This window comes from Aulonocara stuartgranti (assembly GCF_965226115.1).
Source record: "Aulonocara stuartgranti genome assembly, chromosome: 5".
In the NCBI taxonomy this organism is placed as follows: Eukaryota; Metazoa; Chordata; class Actinopteri; order Cichliformes; family Cichlidae; genus Aulonocara; species Aulonocara stuartgranti.
In genome coordinates, this window is record NC_138943.1 from 29994317 (window position 1) to 30011212 (window position 16896).

The 16896-nt window shown below is 41.6% G+C and overlaps 1 protein-coding gene across 3 annotated transcripts; it reads left to right on the forward strand.

The window, feature by feature from the left end:
- Window positions 1-947: 947 nt before the first annotated feature.
- On the forward strand, window positions 948-14481 carry taf4a (TAF4A RNA polymerase II, TATA box binding protein (TBP)-associated factor). Of its 3 annotated transcripts, none has more exons than XM_082533086.1 (16): window positions 948-1674; window positions 2005-2919; window positions 3192-3325; window positions 3574-3693; window positions 4824-4913; window positions 6514-6636; window positions 6965-7054; window positions 7183-7395; window positions 8327-8468; window positions 8594-8696; window positions 8959-9128; window positions 9932-10062; window positions 10187-10312; window positions 10502-10558; window positions 10650-10772; window positions 13077-14481. In XM_082533086.1, exons 2-16 carry the CDS (start codon window positions 2142-2144, stop codon window positions 13239-13241), a joined length of 2565 nt encoding a protein of 854 aa, XP_082389212.1. In that variant the 5' UTR covers window positions 948-1674; window positions 2005-2141; the 3' UTR covers window positions 13242-14481. The 3 variants fall into 3 exon arrangements, with proteins under 3 accessions (XP_082389212.1, XP_082389210.1, XP_082389211.1); XM_082533084.1 differs by lacking the exon at window positions 948-1674 and adding an exon at window positions 1681-1859; XM_082533085.1 differs by lacking the exon at window positions 948-1674 and adding an exon at window positions 1682-1762.
- Window positions 14482-16896: the final 2415 nt, after the last annotated feature.

A 16896-nucleotide genomic window follows, 5' to 3' on the forward strand; every position in this document is an offset into this window, starting at 1 on the left:
GATCCTAGCGGTCAGAGGTGAATGGCCAGACTGCTTTGAGCTGATGGGATGGCAACAGTAACTCAAATAACCACTCATTGCAATTAGAGTATGCAGAAGAGTGCATGTACAACACACCTCAAACCTCGAAGGGGATGGGCTACAGCAGCAGATGACCACACCGGATGCCACTCCTGTAAACTAAGAACAAAAAACTGAGGCTAGAATACACACACTACAAGTGGACAATGAAAAACTGCGAAAAAAAACATTGCATGAGGCTCAGTTTCTGCTGCACCATGAATCCATCTAGCCTTGTAGTTGTTTCTGCTGGTGTACTGGTGTGGGGGATATTTTTTGGCACACTTTGGGTCTCTTAGTACCAGTTGAGCATGTTTTTTACAGACTACCTGAATATCATTATTTACCATGTCCATTCCCTTATGATCACATACTGAAGGTATAGTCTTCTAATGGTTCCAGCAGGATAAGAAACTGCTTAAAGCTCAAATAATCTCAAACTAGTTTCTTAAACATTACAATGGGTTCATTGGTCTCAGATTGCCTCCACAGTCACCAGATCCCAACCCAATACATGACATCTGGGATGTGCTGGAGTGGGAGCTTCACAGTGTGGATGTGCAGTCTGCAAATCTGCAGTGACTTTGTGATGCTACATCAATATGGGCCCAAAGCCTGAAGAATGTTTCCAGCACCATGTTCAATCTGTGCCACAAAGAATTTGACAACTCTGAAGGTAAAAACAGGGTCGAACCCAGAACAAGCAAGGTGTTCCTAATAATGGTGATTGTATATGACATGTAATTTATCAAACTGAAAAATATATAAATAAAACTATATAACATTACTCCAGCTGCTTACAAATAATTAAAAAATATATTTTTTTTTCTTTTGGAGGTCAGAACAAAATTTAAAATAAAACATTTAGACTGTATTAAAATATTAAAAGGAAAAATATTATTTTTTATAAATTATTCTCCCTTTTAAATTTTGGAGCAACTTAAATCCTTAAAAACAACAACAACAAAACAAACAAAAAACCCCACGAAACGTGGAAATAATTATCATGTTTGAGTCATTGTGAGTTTGCTGCCAAAGTTGCTGAATAATTTTTGGAAAGGAAAACGGCTGCACGTCTGGATCTTTATTTCAACACAAAAATGAAAGCAAAACAAACTTTGCTCTTTCGCTGGCATTCATAGCAGTCGGTACGCTTAAAAAAAACAAAAAAAAGAAGTTCTAAATCCCATGACTGGCTGACTGCACTGTACATTTCCTCTCTAAAGCAGGGTGGGGCGCCCTCAAACGCCTCATCACAACAGCAACTTCACTCGGCTATAACACTGCAGCCATCTTGCACAGCGCACCGAGCGCGAATAACCTGTTAAATTCGGTTTGTTAGCTTGTCGCAAACCCAATTATTCTTCTACCAAACGACACATATTGAAATTCTTCAGCCGAATAGTTATCGTGTTAGTGTAAACACATCGCTGACAGTGTAACATTTGACGAAAACAGATTATCTCCGATACGATGTTGTTCCGTCTCGAGCAGCCCCTGGAATGACAGCTGAAGCCATTGGTACCGCCTTTTACACGTGGAGCAGCCAATCACAGCTCTCAGAAGTCCCTGCTCGGAGACTTTTAGCTGTTGTGCGCAAGCGCACGTCAGTCGGTAAGTACCTCACTTTTCACAAGCTCGCAAGAGTGTGAAGATGGCGGTTGGCCCTGGCCCGCTGGAAGAGCTCTTGTTACTCACAGGGGTGAATAAAGCGGTAGTTTGTCATTCTGCACGTTCTGTAGACTCACAACTGTCGTTCTTGTGTCACAACAACCACTGGGTTAGGGACGAGGCTGCCGGTAATTACATGGCTATAGTTCCGGGACAAGGGGGTAGCTCGAGCTAATGCCCAGCTGGGACTTGGTCAAGACGATTGCTAAAGCAGGTACGCTGTAAACTACTAATGTTGTTTTTCTCTTTGTCTCTCCTACTGTAAACGGAAAGCGATCGCCGGAGCTGACAGAGAAAAGCAGCAACTGTGACATAGTCTTGCCCCATTGCATTCAAGATTGTTTGTGCGCCTTGTTAAACAAGTTGAAGTGCGGGGGGTCTCTACATAACGAGCTCCCCATGGTTCAGCTATGGACGCATCGACGGCCAGCACGGACTCCAACACGGGACACGACCCTGGCAAAACACCTGTCGTTAGTAGCGGCGTAACTTTTCTCCCTAATCATCAGGGGAAAGTGGGCTCATACTCGGCGCAGACTTTCAATGGGAGCCAAACTATGAACTCTCACAATTCAGGAAACGCTGCCACTCTCAGGGGGACGATAGTGACAAGTGGCACTGGTAGCAGCAGCAGCGCTGCGATATCTGTCACAGCTGTCAACAGTGGACCAGTGTTGTCAAAAGGGCTGGCCGGTGTCACCATGCCCCCCTCTTCAAACAGTGTAATTCAGACCCCGCTCATGAACTCTCAGAGCGTTGTGGCTTCAGCTCAGCCTGTGAGCCAAGCAACGGGACCCACTGTGACACTCGTCAGGACGCCTATGCAAACCGTTGGGTCGGGTGCAGTTTTGAATGGAAACAATAGCGCGAGCCCTTCTGTGGCGGCCAGTGCATCGAGTCAGACAGGTATCGGCATGCAAACTCCACTTTTAAACAACGGCCAGCCTTCCAGCTCTGTGGCCATCAGCGCGGGGACGCACATCATCAAGGCAGAGCCACCCACAACAATAACAGAGTCGGCACCGCAGCCTACTGTCACTCCCGGCGCCGTCACCGTTCCCCGGACTTCTGCGGCGGCAGCTGCCGCTACTGGCGGAATCCGAGCTCTGGCACCTCAGATGCTGGCCCCAAGGCTACCCCAGGCTACACCGGGGCAACCCAGTATCCATAACATCCAGCTTCCACCGGGTGAGTGGAGTTAGTTGATAAGGCATTTGTTTCACACTTAACTGAGTCACCAGTTTAGTTCCTTTTTTGTCTTTCTGAACGATTGCAAAAATGTTATCCCAGGACAGTATATATAGTACTTGCGTGCCCTCAGACTTACTACGAGAAGCACACTGAAGTCTTTAAGTCACACTAATTTGCTCATTTGTTATTTGCTGGTTACTGTTATTATGTTGATGTTTATAGTATGTTATTTTCTGTTTTCTTTTTTCTCTTTTTTTGACGGGTGTCAGGAATGGTGCTTGTACGGAGTGACAGTGGGCAGCTGCTGATGATTCCTCAGCAGGCTTTGGCCCAGATGCAAGCCCAGGCGCAGGGAGACCTGGCACCTCGGGCCACTACACCAACGAATGTGCCTCCAGGCCAGGTAAGAACATCATTTTCACAACAATTATCTTTCACTTCATATTAGTGACTCAGGCCACGTTCAGCCTGCACACAGTTGATGAAAACACCTGTTGAGCAGACTATTGGATTGCATAACTTGCAGTACATGGGGAGCAGCATTGTGGATCTTATTATTGGTCTTAAGCCTTGTAAAGCTGCAAGATTCATGCATTTTAACTTTTTATAGACTTGGATGTTGCTCGTCAACTTTTGCTTTTTGCCACTTAGGCTCCTGGAAACACTGTCATCAGCAGACAAGTGACTCCCAGCACCATCATCCGACCAGGCGGTCCAGCTCCTGCATCACTGACTGCAACCACTACTCTTCACAGACCACCTATCCTTCAGGTCGGTTGGCAGCGAAACATATTTGATTTCTGATGTGACTGCTTTGCAGTATTTTCTTTGTAATAGCGTGTGAGCTAGAGACACGAAATAATATTCAGAGCATGATATTTTCAGGCACATAGGCCATACAATGGAAACCTACTTAAGTTACAGTGTTTTGAGAATCGTCTGTTTGTTGTGTATAGGGAATGCTTTTAAACCCCCCAATTGCTTTTTAATTAGAAGTTATTGTGTTTATACAAAATGCGAACAATTTATGTTATGGATTTTACTTTTAGATGTCTATATGCAAGATTTAGTTTACTTAATTGCTACTTTATGCCAGAATGACTGCTATTAAGTCAATATTATATTGGGTGTAAAAGCAGTTAGAAAGCACAATTCTAGTAGTTTGGCTTAATGTTTACTTTCATGGACTGTTATACAAATGCTACTGCAGGACTGTTTTTCAGTGGTCACGTTGAGCTTTAATAGAGAAAAGAGAGGGAAAAATATCAAGTCATTTCTCTTAAGTGCATTTGAGTCAGAGTGTGAAGTCTTTTTTTCTTATTTTAATGATTACAGCTGTTTCACTGACAAACACGAATCTACAAATGTGACATTTGCTTATTACTCTATTAAGTTTAAGAGAAATGACTTCTGTACTAGGATTACTGTCATTTTACCTTCAGCTTTGTCGTTTCGCTTCCATCTACGTGGGATGATGTACAGTGAGGTTGCTCACCAGTTATAACCAGTTATCACACTGAGTTAGTCATGCATGGCATTGGGAAATCTGGCACTTGTGGACCTTGTTCGACCTGGGAAGTTATGTGTTAACACACGCAGAAATATCTCTGCAAATTCTAAACTAGTAATGAACGACAAAAAAAGAACAATGGTTATTGGTGTCCAGACTTTCAGTAATATCTTAGTGAAGCAGCAAACTGAAATTATTCTTTTAAGGAAGAGCGCCCAGCTGAGACGCTGCAAGAGAAGTGCACCTGTTTCCTTATATAAACCTGAAGATTGAATGATTTACTTGAGCAACTGTGAAATGGCTTTAAATCTCATACTGTTCTCTAATGATGCAAATAGCTGTCTTTGAAACAGTTCAGCAATCCAAATGACATAACTTTATCCTTTTTCAGAGCTCAGTTGGGGCAGCAGTACCCGGAATGACCTCTAGGACAGTGAGCCAAACAGCTGGGACCACAGTTACCTCAGTAGCATTCAGTAAAGTGAGTTGTGTCAATTGCAATAGATCGAATGGAGTTGGATGACTGTGCTTTGCTGTGTATTGTAGAGTTTATAATACTTCATGTGATGCATTTACTCTATTAGACATATAATTACTGCAAAGGTCTTGAGTCATCCCTCATTTCTTTATCTTTTGCTTACAAGGCGCCAGATTTTCTTGTCATTTTTCAAGTGGTCTTCAGCAATAGTTCTTGAGGCTTTCTGAGGGTCTTTCAAAGTTTTTCTTTGGACATTGTCTGCTTTTCACTCATTCCAGTCCTTGGACTTAATCATTTTAAGAGGGAAATGTTTTCTTCTTCTTTTTTTAAGCCACTTAACACTGATTTATAAACCATTCAAGGATTTTTAAAAAGCACCTAACTCAATGGATGAACCAGTGTTTTGTCTATACATAACACACAACCTGACAAAGAACTGATTTTAAATTGTATATTTGGGCATTTTTTTACTAGCAGCTTGCCACGGAAATACATCATTTTTTCCCAGTTCTTTTAGTTGACTCTAGAAAAAATGTCAAAGATCAGAAAAGTTTGACAGGCATAAAATAGTACTTTAACAGCAACAAGGTGATTCCCAGAACGGTAGCTTACAGCTTACCTGAACTTAAAAACCAGACATACGGTGTAGTGTGCCCTAAAAAAACGTCTGGAAACTGGACAAGTGGAGGACAAAAGAGTGGCAGCACTAAGCCATGCTCTCAACTTTGTGGGAACAGTTTCAAAATGACTGCGCATCAGTGTACAAAGCAAGGTCCATAAAGACATGGATGAATGAGTTTGGTGTGGACAAACTTGACTGCCCTGCACAGAGTCCTGACCTCAACCTAACAGAACACCTTTGGGATGAATTAGAACAGAGACTGAGCCAGGACTTCTTGTCCAACATTAATGACCTCACAAATCCACTTTTGGAAAAAAGTCAAAAATGTCCATAATTCTCCTAAACTTTGTGGAAAGTCTTCTCTGAAGAGTTAAAGCTGCTATAGCTGCATATTAAACTCTATAGATTAGGAATGGGATATCATTCTGGTTCATATGCATGTGAAGACCTTTGGCAATTTAGTGTATGTCAAATTTGTGAGGTTTTATGGAGTCATGAATCAAAATTTTAGGTTTAATTTGTCATCAATATATACTCGGCGTGATAATAATCCCAGAGTATACCTGGATAGAGGAACACTTGGAACCATCAGTCATGGCCTCTCCAGAGCTTGGAGGTTTACATTATTAAAGCAGTGTGGGATCATCTCTACAGAACAGAACAAAAAGCCAACATTCAAAGAAGCGGAGAACTATTCCTGAAGACTACTTAAGAGTTGACAAGAAAGCTTACCTTAGAGCTCAGGCTGTGTTGAAGAATAAAAGGCGGTCATTCCAAATATTGAATTTCCACATTTTAATAAATCACAGCACACATTTTCCTGGCAAAATGTAAAGAAATGAGGACTAAAGAAAAGACGACTTGCACATTATTGTAGTGTATTTTTTAATTTTTTTTTAAAGTTACTGTGGTGTATAACAGAATGTTGTTGTTTTTTTTTAAATTGGGTTTAATTGGGTTTTTCTGTTTCCTTTTTGGCAGGAGACAATTGAGAATGTGAAAAAATGCAAGAACTTCCTCTCCACACTGATCAAGCTGGCATCCAGTGGAAAGCAATCCACAGAAACTGCAGCCACTGTTAGGGAGCTGGTCAAGGATCTGCTAGTGAGTAAACCTGAGGCTCTCTCCACACTGATATCATTACAAAATGCATCATAAGCTTTTTAAATAGAGAGAAACACCCACTAGTATGAGATTCATTTTCTAAGAGAAGCAGGCAGGCAGGAGGGGATAGGATGGGTTTGATGTGGGTGCACATCAAACACATACATACCACCTATGTATACAACTCAAAAAAGAGAAAGAGAGACCTTTTGGAAGTGATTCTGAATGTATTTTTTGTGTAAAAACTCCTGGATTGTGTTTTAGATTGGACGCACAGACGGTACAGTCACCCACATTCAGCTGTCATTATGTTATTGTGTTTTATTAGGAGGGCAAACTGGAAGCTGAAGAGTTCACCAGCAGATTGTACAAAGAGCTCAACTCCTCACCCCAACCTTATCTTGTGCCTTTCCTCAAGGTAAGTATAATTATTGCATCTTTTTACAGTGACCATTAAAATGCGAGGCTTTGTGTGTGCATTTCCTTTAAGTTTGTACATAAGGGTATTGTAAGGGTAATATTTGTCCAACTGTCTTCATTTTTTAGAGAAGCCTCCCAGCTTTGAGGCAGCTCACCCCAGACTCAGCAGCTTTCATCCAGCAGAGTCAGCTCGCCCAGCCAGCCTCAGGTTCAGTCTCCTCCACCTCTACCACTCCTACTACAGTGGTCCTCGGTAGCCCAGCCCCTCGCCTTCCTACACCAGTCAGTAGGCCCCTGCTCCAGCCAGGCATTAACAAACCAGGACAAATGCCCTCACTGGTAAGTAAAATTCATTTAGATGTTGACTCAGGTAGCTCTTGTTCCAGTTAGATGTTACAAGATGTTTAATTGACGTTACACCTCACTGAATAAATGCTGCGTTCTTTCTGTAGAGCATTGAAACTGAAACCTCTACACACAGAAATGATGTTTTCTTGACTTCTGAATTCTTGCTTATTCTGCTCCAAAAAGTCTTTGAAGTAATATTGATACTTATTAGATGAGGTGCTAATTAGCAGACGATCTTAAAATCTGGCATTCCACCTATTTAAATCGGGAGAAGACCTCATTTAGCTGTTTAGTATCACTGTGTTCACCAAAAGAAAAGAGTTGTTTAAGGAATAAAGGACCAAAGCATTGCCAAGCATGGTGAAGATAAAGGCTAAAAAAGTCTCCAAGCATCTGATCACTGCTGACTTGCACACATCATATTTAATGGCTATTTGGTTATTGATGTTGTAGTGCACCAATGAATGAACTGGGCAGAAAGGTGGGAGAAGCCACCCAGTAAATCTGAGAGAATTCTGCATAGTTTACTCAGACTAGCAGCAGAGTAATGTAGAAGTCTCATCTAGAACGGTTTCAGAAATTCTACACTACAAAATATTCAATATGTCTGTGAAGGTTCTCAGTCATCCAGGTCATGGTAACCTAAGAAGCTTGGAAAGAAAAGCGACTGGACTTCTTTAAGACATTTCTTGAAGACGTTTTTCCTCTCATGAAACTAAAGAAACTTCTCAGATGAGAGGTTAAACGTCTTCAAGAAATGTCTTAAAAAAGTCCAGTCAGTCACCACTGCTACATTAGGCTTTATCTAACAGATGTGTGAAGTAAAAATGAGATGGCAAGAAGTTCTGAAGGAGTTTCACTATTTACTTAATAACAATAATACAGCGTACAATATAATACTTTTCAACTTTTACCCTTTCAGGTTCTCCAGCCTCAGCAGCAAAGAGCACTTCTGAGACCTCAGGTAACCTTTCCGACAACCCCCGTGATGACTCTCAGGAATCAGGCCCCTAGTCACATCGTGCTGGGACAGCAGCAGGTCCACCTTAAGGAGCTACAACCAGGTGAGGATGTCAGTCTAACAACACTTCTGAATGTGTGTATTTGTGCATGTGCACCTTTTATTGGGCGATTCGCAGTATTTGTTTTTTTGTGAGTCAATGTACTTAATCTGTTTTGTCCCTGCTAGTTCCCCTGAGGCCAGAGGGGCCGCCTGGTTCTAAACAAGTCCTTGTTGCAGCCTTGACCCCAGCTCAAAAAAACAAGCTCAAAGAGGCGGGTGGTACTTTCAAGTAAGTGACATTTAAATGAGTCCTTCTAGTTTTGTTTGTTATCAACAAAAGGTTTACATGAAAGATGAAAACCAGCAACTATAGTTAAGTAATAATTAAAGGCTTAAGTAAATGTCAATGCATCTTTTCATTGCTTCAAAAACTCTAGCTGGCTCTAAACGGGATTAAAAATTGAATTGATAGTTTTGAAGTCTTAGTATTGTGCGCCATATTTCATGAATGAATTTCATGATGAATTTTTTTACTTGCTGTCTATTGACAGAGATGATGATGACATCAATGACGTAGCCTCCATGGCCGGAGTGAACCTGTCAGAAGAGAGCGCCAATATCCTCGCCACCAATTCCATTACAGTGGGAGCGGTGACGCATTCCTGTAAGGACGAAGCGTTTCTCTCCTGTGCCGTACTGCAGAGGAAAATGCTTGAGATCGGTGAGACACTACAGGTTTCTCAAGTGATGCTGACATTCTTTGAGCTGTCCACCACATTGGATGTAATACAAGTGCCATTTGCAAACGAAAAATGTGCATTCCCTGAGTGGTTTGCAAGTATTTCCTGGAAGGTTGACAATGGTCACAAGCAGGGTGCTGCACTAAAATCTTTCTTATGATAAGCTACTAGAACGCCAAAAATGCCTGAAGTTTGCCGACTTGTCTGCAAATACTTTCTAAGTACTAGTCAAGCAGACTAGACAATGTTCTCCTTCAAAGTAAAAGGTTTGCCTTTGTGTTGGAGCCAACATTTCCAGTTACTTTCCACAGTTATACTGTAGCTCGGAAAGTAGCTGGAAAGTGTTGCGTGGAAGTCTGCTAGTGACCAAAGTAACTGCAAGGTTTTTGCCATCTTGTGAGGAAAATGGTGAATGGTCCGGTTCTTATATAGAGCTTTTCTATTCTACCAGAACACTCAAAGCGCTTTCTGTTGAGCGAATCATTGTCAGGAGTCATTGAATGGTCTCTAGGGGCTTTAGCACTAGATTTCCCAGGTACAATCAACCTCGAGCAACAACTTTCATCCCGTCTTTTTCCCTCACAATGGATGGCTACCAGATGGTCACCCACCACTGTGGGTGTTACTGCGGCCTTATTCACTTTATCCTACACTGTAACTATCAACATCCAAAATGGAAGACAAGATAAAGTCACGTGGTTTAGCACTCAGATGCCTGCAAAATCCAATACGACGTTTGTTGTTTTATGAGCCTCATAACACTGTTGTGGTTTTTCTGCTCCAGGTAGGAGGTATGGTGTAACAGAACTCGGTCCTGAGGTGGTGAACTACGTCTCGCACGCTGCTCAACAGCATCTTCAGAACCTACTTGAAAAAGTCTCCCAAGTAGCCCAGCAGAAAAACATCACTTTCAAGGTTTGTAGCCGCAAAATGTTTTTCCATTTGGTTTTAATGTCCAAATGATAGGTATGTCTTGCAGTAAATGAGTTGGAACACAGCCTATTTAATATAAAATCTTAACACCTCTTTCACTTGGCAGGAGGATAACAACCATGAGCAGAGCAGCGATGTTCGTACTCAGCTGAAATTCTTCGAGCAGTTGGACCAGTTAGAGAAACAACGAAAAGAGGAGCAGGAGAGAGAGATCCTCCTGAAGGCAGCTAAGGTACAGCATCGCTGACAGATATCAGTATATTTTGTCTACAGGCTTACATTGATGTTGAATGGATCTCAGTGCTTGCACCACGTGGTCTTAGGTGTTTTTTTTGTTGTTGTTGTTTTTCCCTGCGTGCAATGCGTTCTTAGTTTTTTTTTTCTTTGTTTAATTTGTTGCATCTTTCTTGTGTTTCTGCAGTCTCGAGCTCGGCAAGAGGATCCAGAACAGCTGCGTCTCAAGCAGAAGGCAAAAGAGGTACAATAAAAAGACGACTGTCCACAAAGTTTGTTTCCCTATATTTATGTAGTGTATGATGAATTTACATGTGTGTGTTTGTGTTGTATAGATGCAACAGCAGGAGTTGGCTCAAATGAGGCAAAGGGAGGCCAACCTGACAGCTCTGGCAGCCATTGGCCCCAGGAAGAAGAAGAGGAATCTGGAATCACCGTCCTCTTCTGCTTCAGCCGAGGTGACATAAAACAAGAAAATCTCTTTTGTCTTTTTCATTTGCACAGATTTAGCAAGGTGTTGAAAACATTTCTCAAAGGTTTTGGGCCATAATGACAGGATAGCATCACATAGTTAGTGCAGGTTTGTGAGCACATCCGGGATGTGAAGTTCACGTTCAATCACATGTACAGTTCTACTGTATCTTCCCGTTCAACCTGACAACATGCCCGGTGTGGGGGGAAAGAGACCAGTGTCTGTGCAGAAGTCCAGACGTGTGTGCGTGCATCTGTGCACATGCGTTGGTTATATCTGGGGGTGCAAGATCAAACTGTGGCTTGGTAGATTTAATTTATTATCAATCTCAGAATAATGATATTAAAAATGACATTAATTTATTGCATGAGTTGGGAAATTAGATCATTGATTGATTAGAGAGCCATCACCAGTCACGACCCTAGTATACAGTGATTGTAAAGGGGAGGACGTGGTGTTTAAATGATGGTCAGTTGGGGCCCTAAGTGTTCCAAGAAAATATCCCCACTCCATTTCACCACCAGCAATCTGAATTGTTGCTAGAAAGCTGGATGGATCCATGCTTTCCTGTTGTTCGTACCAAATTCCGACCCTACTATTTGAATGATATCTTTTCAATTTTTTGTTGTCCAGTTTTGGTGAGGCTGGGTGAACTGTAGCCTCAGTTTCCTGTTCTTAACTAACAGGCGTGGCACCCGTGTGCGCTTCCGCTGCTGCAGCCCATCTAGATCGAGGTTCAGTATATTGTGCTTTCAGAGATGATTGTCTACATACCTTGATTGTAACTTGTACTTATTTAAGTTACTGTTGCCTTCCTATAAGCTCAAAGCAGTGTGGCTATTCTTCTCTGGCAGCAACAATTTTTGTCCAGAGGACTGCCTGGTAGAAACCCCAGAGATGGTTGTTTTGGAAAATTCCAGAAGATCAGTTTCTGAAATACTCAGAGCAGCAGCCTGTCTGTCAGAGTTCAAAGTCAATTCAGTCGCATTTCATCCCCACTCGGATTCTCAGTTTGAATCTGAGCAGGTCATTTTGACCACGTCCACTTTCCTAACGCACTGCGTTACTGCCACATGATTGGCTGATTTAATAGTTGTGTTAGCAAGTAGTTGAACAGGTGTACTTAATGAAGTGGCCAGTGGGCAGACTTGTAAATGTGATGAATAGTTATAAATTAAACTATGTGTGTATAAATGTGTGCATAAATTTATTAATGTGTGTATAAATACCTGTCAGAAAGTCGTCGTGGATGTTTATCTGACAGCCTCCTTAATAACAGACCGTGTCATCTTGAGTTTATGTAGAACTTTGGTTTACTTCCTTGTGGAGGGCAGTATTTGCTACGGTGCTTGAACAAAAAGAGAACAGAGGACCGCACGACTCAATGGCACAGACGTTATGTAGAAAGGTTGGATATGTCATAGCTGGTGCCAGATGGATAGCGTATTACCTTGTGTTCAGATTCCACTGGGTGCATTAAGAAGATTTGCTTCTCCTGATTTTTTTTTTCTGCATAATATATTTGTCATAAAGAAATGGCTAACATTGGCAATAACTGTCCATTTTTCTCCCCGGAGATCGCTAGAGCCAGACAAAGTTAATTTGGTGACAGGCTGTCACTGAGAGTCCACTCTAGCCTGACAAAAACCTGCTAGCAGTTATCTGAGCACTGCTGAGAAAGTAACAGAATAAGACCTGTCATTAAATCAGCCAGAGCATTACACTCATGCACAATGTCAACTGATAGATCACATGTAAACAGGTCACTAGATAAATTCATTTAAGACAATGGAACAGCCACTGTTGTTTCTCACACTGTGACTAGTGCTTCCTTATGCTTCCTGCACACAGGGTTTTTCTCTAAAACCTTCCAGCCTGATCTAATTGAGGGAAAAAGTTCTAAAATTGTAACTAAGCGCCAACATCTCAGTCCTTGAGAAAGTGGTTTATCCTATCATCATTTCTTTACTTTGTGTCTGTTTACTTTGATCTCTCTTATATTGTCAGTGCCTTACAGTACACGATTACACCTTTTTTTTTTTCTTCAGTCAAAAAGTTAAAAAAAAGTCTATTTCTTCTGGTTAATTTCAGAATCTTGCAATAAACTTCTCTCCTTTGTTTAATCTGCTTATATTATATTGGTTAACATTATTATTTAACTGAGAAAAGCTTAAAAAATATCCAGATAAATGTGAACACGTGCAAACCCATTCAGTCATTAAACTCTGCTGCCGCCAGTAACAGATGTCACACGCTCCCTTTCTTATGCCCCTCTCCCTTAATCTTGCAGGGATCGGGAACAGGTCCCTCTCTGTCTGGTGGGCCTGCTTCATCAGGCTCCAGACCCACACGGCAGCGCATCACGCGCGTCAATCTCAGGGACCTGCTCTTCTGTTTGGAGAATGAGAGATTTACCAGTCGCTCCCATTTCCTCTACAAGGGCTTTCTCAAATAGGCTTGATGTCAAAGAGAAGAGGTGAGGAGGAGGAGGGGGCGGGCAGGAGACAATGAAGTGTATGGAGAGACCAACAGCTCCCACCACAGAGAGGGAGCATAAGAGACTCTTGTATGTGAAGAGGAGGAGAAAAGGCGACCTGGCACATTATAAGGTTTATCAGATACACCTGATTACCTGAAATACAATAGTAGCCATATTGGATGGCCTCTCTACCTCCCTCCTCATATAATGCCTATTTCCTTTCAGAGCAGTCACTGACCGAGACCCTTTTTATTTAATCTTTTGTCATGATGGTGCAAAAAAAAGAATATGTTTTAAGAAGAAGTTTTTTTTGTATGAGTAAATGAAATATTGTACAATTATGCACTGTAACATAGTACAGTTTATTTTCTAAACGTTTGTATGCATATTAGGCTTGAAAGCAATGAAATCATTTGTTTTATTAGACCCACCAAGAAATTTTATTGATGATTGATTTTTATGTGTTGGTTTCTGCAGAATTAGTTTGAACTCCAAACTGTGTAACCTACTGAGTTGCCTTCCTATGTATAAGCCATACAGCCATCCCTAAGCAATCAAGCCCCGGTGTTACTAATGAAGCCGTAGCTCACTCAATATCTGTCAACTTTACTTGATTTTTTTTCCCTCCACTGTATTTATTTACTAAACTCATGGTTAAATTAATGTCTAGTTATTTATTTAATTTCATGTCACACCTCATTTGCTTCATGTAGCTTAAATTCCAAACAAAATGTGCATTTAGGACATGTTAAAAATTAGTGTATAGCTTTCAGTGTGTGAAGGCCAGGGGTGCTCTTTGTTTTCTTTTTCTTGTTTTGAATCTGCAAATGTTACTTTTAAAATGAGTTCTATATGTATTGATTTCTAAAACGTAGATTTCTGAAGGCTTTTAACCTGTATTGCTATACCAAACATACATCTACCTGAAACTCTATTTTTGTAGTTGCCCACCAACACATTTTTACTCTTCTAATGGTGACTGACAGTGTTCTCCAATCATTTCTTTACCTGCTTTTATTTTGGTGTGCTACTGGACAGCCCCTTAGGATTTTGGTATCAATGACTTCAAAAACTGGAGTTTCTTCCTGTATATTTGTAAATGGTACACCTAGTTTTACACATGGTTTTGTATAGAATTGAGAATTTATGCATACAGCAGTAAGAAAATCACATTTTCTCTATTAAAAAGTTTGAATAAATAATGATTTTACAGTAATCGATGTGGTTGCGTCTTTAAAGTGATTTCTGAGAGTCATAAATCATAATTTTCTTATGTACTTTTTTTTGTAGGGCACTAGGGGGCAGCATTGCATTATTGGAACTGGCTATACACAGGGTTTGGTAGTGATATTTCTGAGCTAAATGCCTTTAATTCCTTCTTACTCTACCTGTTCACAGATAATTCTACTTAATCCTCTAACATCTGTAAAGCCACATGTACCACACTCTGCGTGTCCCCACGGGGCTATACAACCATCTATTAAGCAAAACTCCCAGGAGCAAAACACTCAGCTCTTAACCCAAAAATGAAATCATGCACGCAGTCTGCTACCAGTCTGTCCGCTTCTTTGTGGAGCTGTCTTGTTCGAGTCAGTCTCCATTATCAGCCCACACAGTGCACTGGCAACAGCTGCCACATCAGCTGCTACATTCACTATAAACCATAGGCTGGAAGTAATTAGGCCATTCTGCCACTGGGACAGTAGCCTGATGTTACATTGATTAGGAGCAGCTTTCGTATCTGTGCCGACCAAACGGGAACAATAATATTTGGATCCATCAGTGGTTATGAACCATAGTTTCTTTTTTTTTCTAATGAAAGTTGATCTGGAAGCCACTAGATGGCAATAGCTCATTTCTTCTCATTGCTAGGCTGTGTTCCTCTTAATACTTAAAATCCTGGTTACATTTGGGTGAGTTTAGAGTTCATGTGTTCATATGTTTACACCCGCAATACAGACCTCCAGTTAAGACTGCCGTTCACTTGGTGTTTTGCATAACATTTGGCATCAGAAGGAGATGCAGTCTGCTGTTAATAATATAAAAGCATGGCGCTGCTGCGAGAAAGCACAGACGTGAAGAAAAAAAAAAAGCAAGCTTTTGGCCACGAGTACAGAACCAGTGTGGCGTGACAGTCCCTCTGTCTGGTGGCGGTGGTGATTCAGGTAAGGCCTTGCCCCTTGTGCCTCAGCCCAATCCAATATTTTTCCATGTAATCCCCCTTCCACTCCTCAACACTGCTGCTCTTTCAGAGTTAAGTCCACATAAGCTCCCACTTGAGTGTCAGAGGCAGAGCAACAACAGTGATGGCGCGGTTGCCTAGCGACGTCTCAGTCGCTGCACCTGAGGGTGTTGGGTAAACACCCTGAGCCTGCCTGAGGGAAGAGCAGAGAAGTGACATCACTGTTTCCTTCCATGACATTTATTAAAGAGGGCTGTTATTAATTTCTTACACCGACTCTTGTCATCCTTCTTTCACCCCAGGGTGAGATTACATAATAAATTGAAAACAAGTTTTGCGCGCGTGCACGCATGCTCTTGAATGCTTCACTGTTATGTAGCTGTGGGTAGTTTTGTCAGATTCCAAGATGGGATTTGACTGATCTCATAGTGCCTCTCAGCAGGGTGTTCCTCTTGCACTTTTATGATAAGCCTCCTGTCTAAAAAGTCTGCGCTTGTTTACGCTTGTAGAGGGGCTCAGTTTTAATGATGGTTAGAGGCTGATAAAAGGTCCCCTAGCCCCCATTACTTACAAGAATTTGAAGCCTATGAAATTCTTTTTTAAGGTAAGACCCCTATAGCCACATGAATAAGAGGGATGTGAAATTTCTAACTTTGACGTTACTTTGCAGCCAAATGAATTCAAAGTCCCATTCATAATCCGACTGTATTCATGCTGTGAGACAAATGCAATAGTAAAAGTCAGTTAATCAATTTTTTCCTTTTCAACGCCTCCTTGCATAATGTTGATTAAGCTTTGAGCTTATGAATAAAACTCCCTCCCAGGAGGGACATAAAAATGTGATTTGAATGAACTGATGTGGCACAGTGTGATTCAGTCGCCGCACTTTATCATCCATTAGGATGCACAAACCCACTAGCCCATAACTACTTTTATTCTCAAATGAAAGAGATTTTTTTTTTTTTGCCCTCCCTTGAGGAAAGAAACTTTCCAATGTAACATGCAGCAACAGTTCATTAGTTTACATTTCCTCACATCACCAGTTCATGTGTGTTTGTGCCCTTGGCCCACCCAAGCTAATGCTGACTTTAAGACTCTTTTGTTATGGGGGTCATGCAGGGCAGCCTGCTTTGGCCCGGAGATACTATAATAAGGCCAGTGTTTATGAGCGCTGCTGAAATGGGTTTGTAGGCGAGGCTGAACCTGTGCGGTATTGACGCAGGGGTTAATAGCCTGTTGGCCTCTTTAATGGAGCTGGATCAGGCCAGGCAGCAGGTACTGTCAGCCCACAGAGGAAGAGCCTCTCTGTTTACAAAGTCATCTCTAATTTGAAGAGGAATAGTCACCAAGGGGTGTACATACGTTGGTGACTTGCATCTAAAGACGCACTTATGTGCCTTGCCAGACTGTTTGCAGGACAGTTTACAGTGCTTTGCTGTATACACTGAT

What these genes read in the sequence shown, in the direction of transcription:
- taf4a (XM_082533086.1), top strand. Translation starts at nt 2,142, where the DNA reads ATGGACGCATCGACGGCCAGCACGGACTCCAACACGGGACACGACCCT. An exon ending in GAGGCGGGTGGTACTTTCAA is followed by an intron (nt 8,697 to 8,958) that starts GTAAGTGACATT and finishes GTCTATTGACAG; the next exon opens with AGATGATGATGACATCAATG. An exon ending in CCTCTTCTGCTTCAGCCGAG is followed by an intron (nt 10,773 to 13,076) that starts GTGACATAAAAC and finishes TTAATCTTGCAG; the next exon opens with GGATCGGGAACAGGTCCCTC.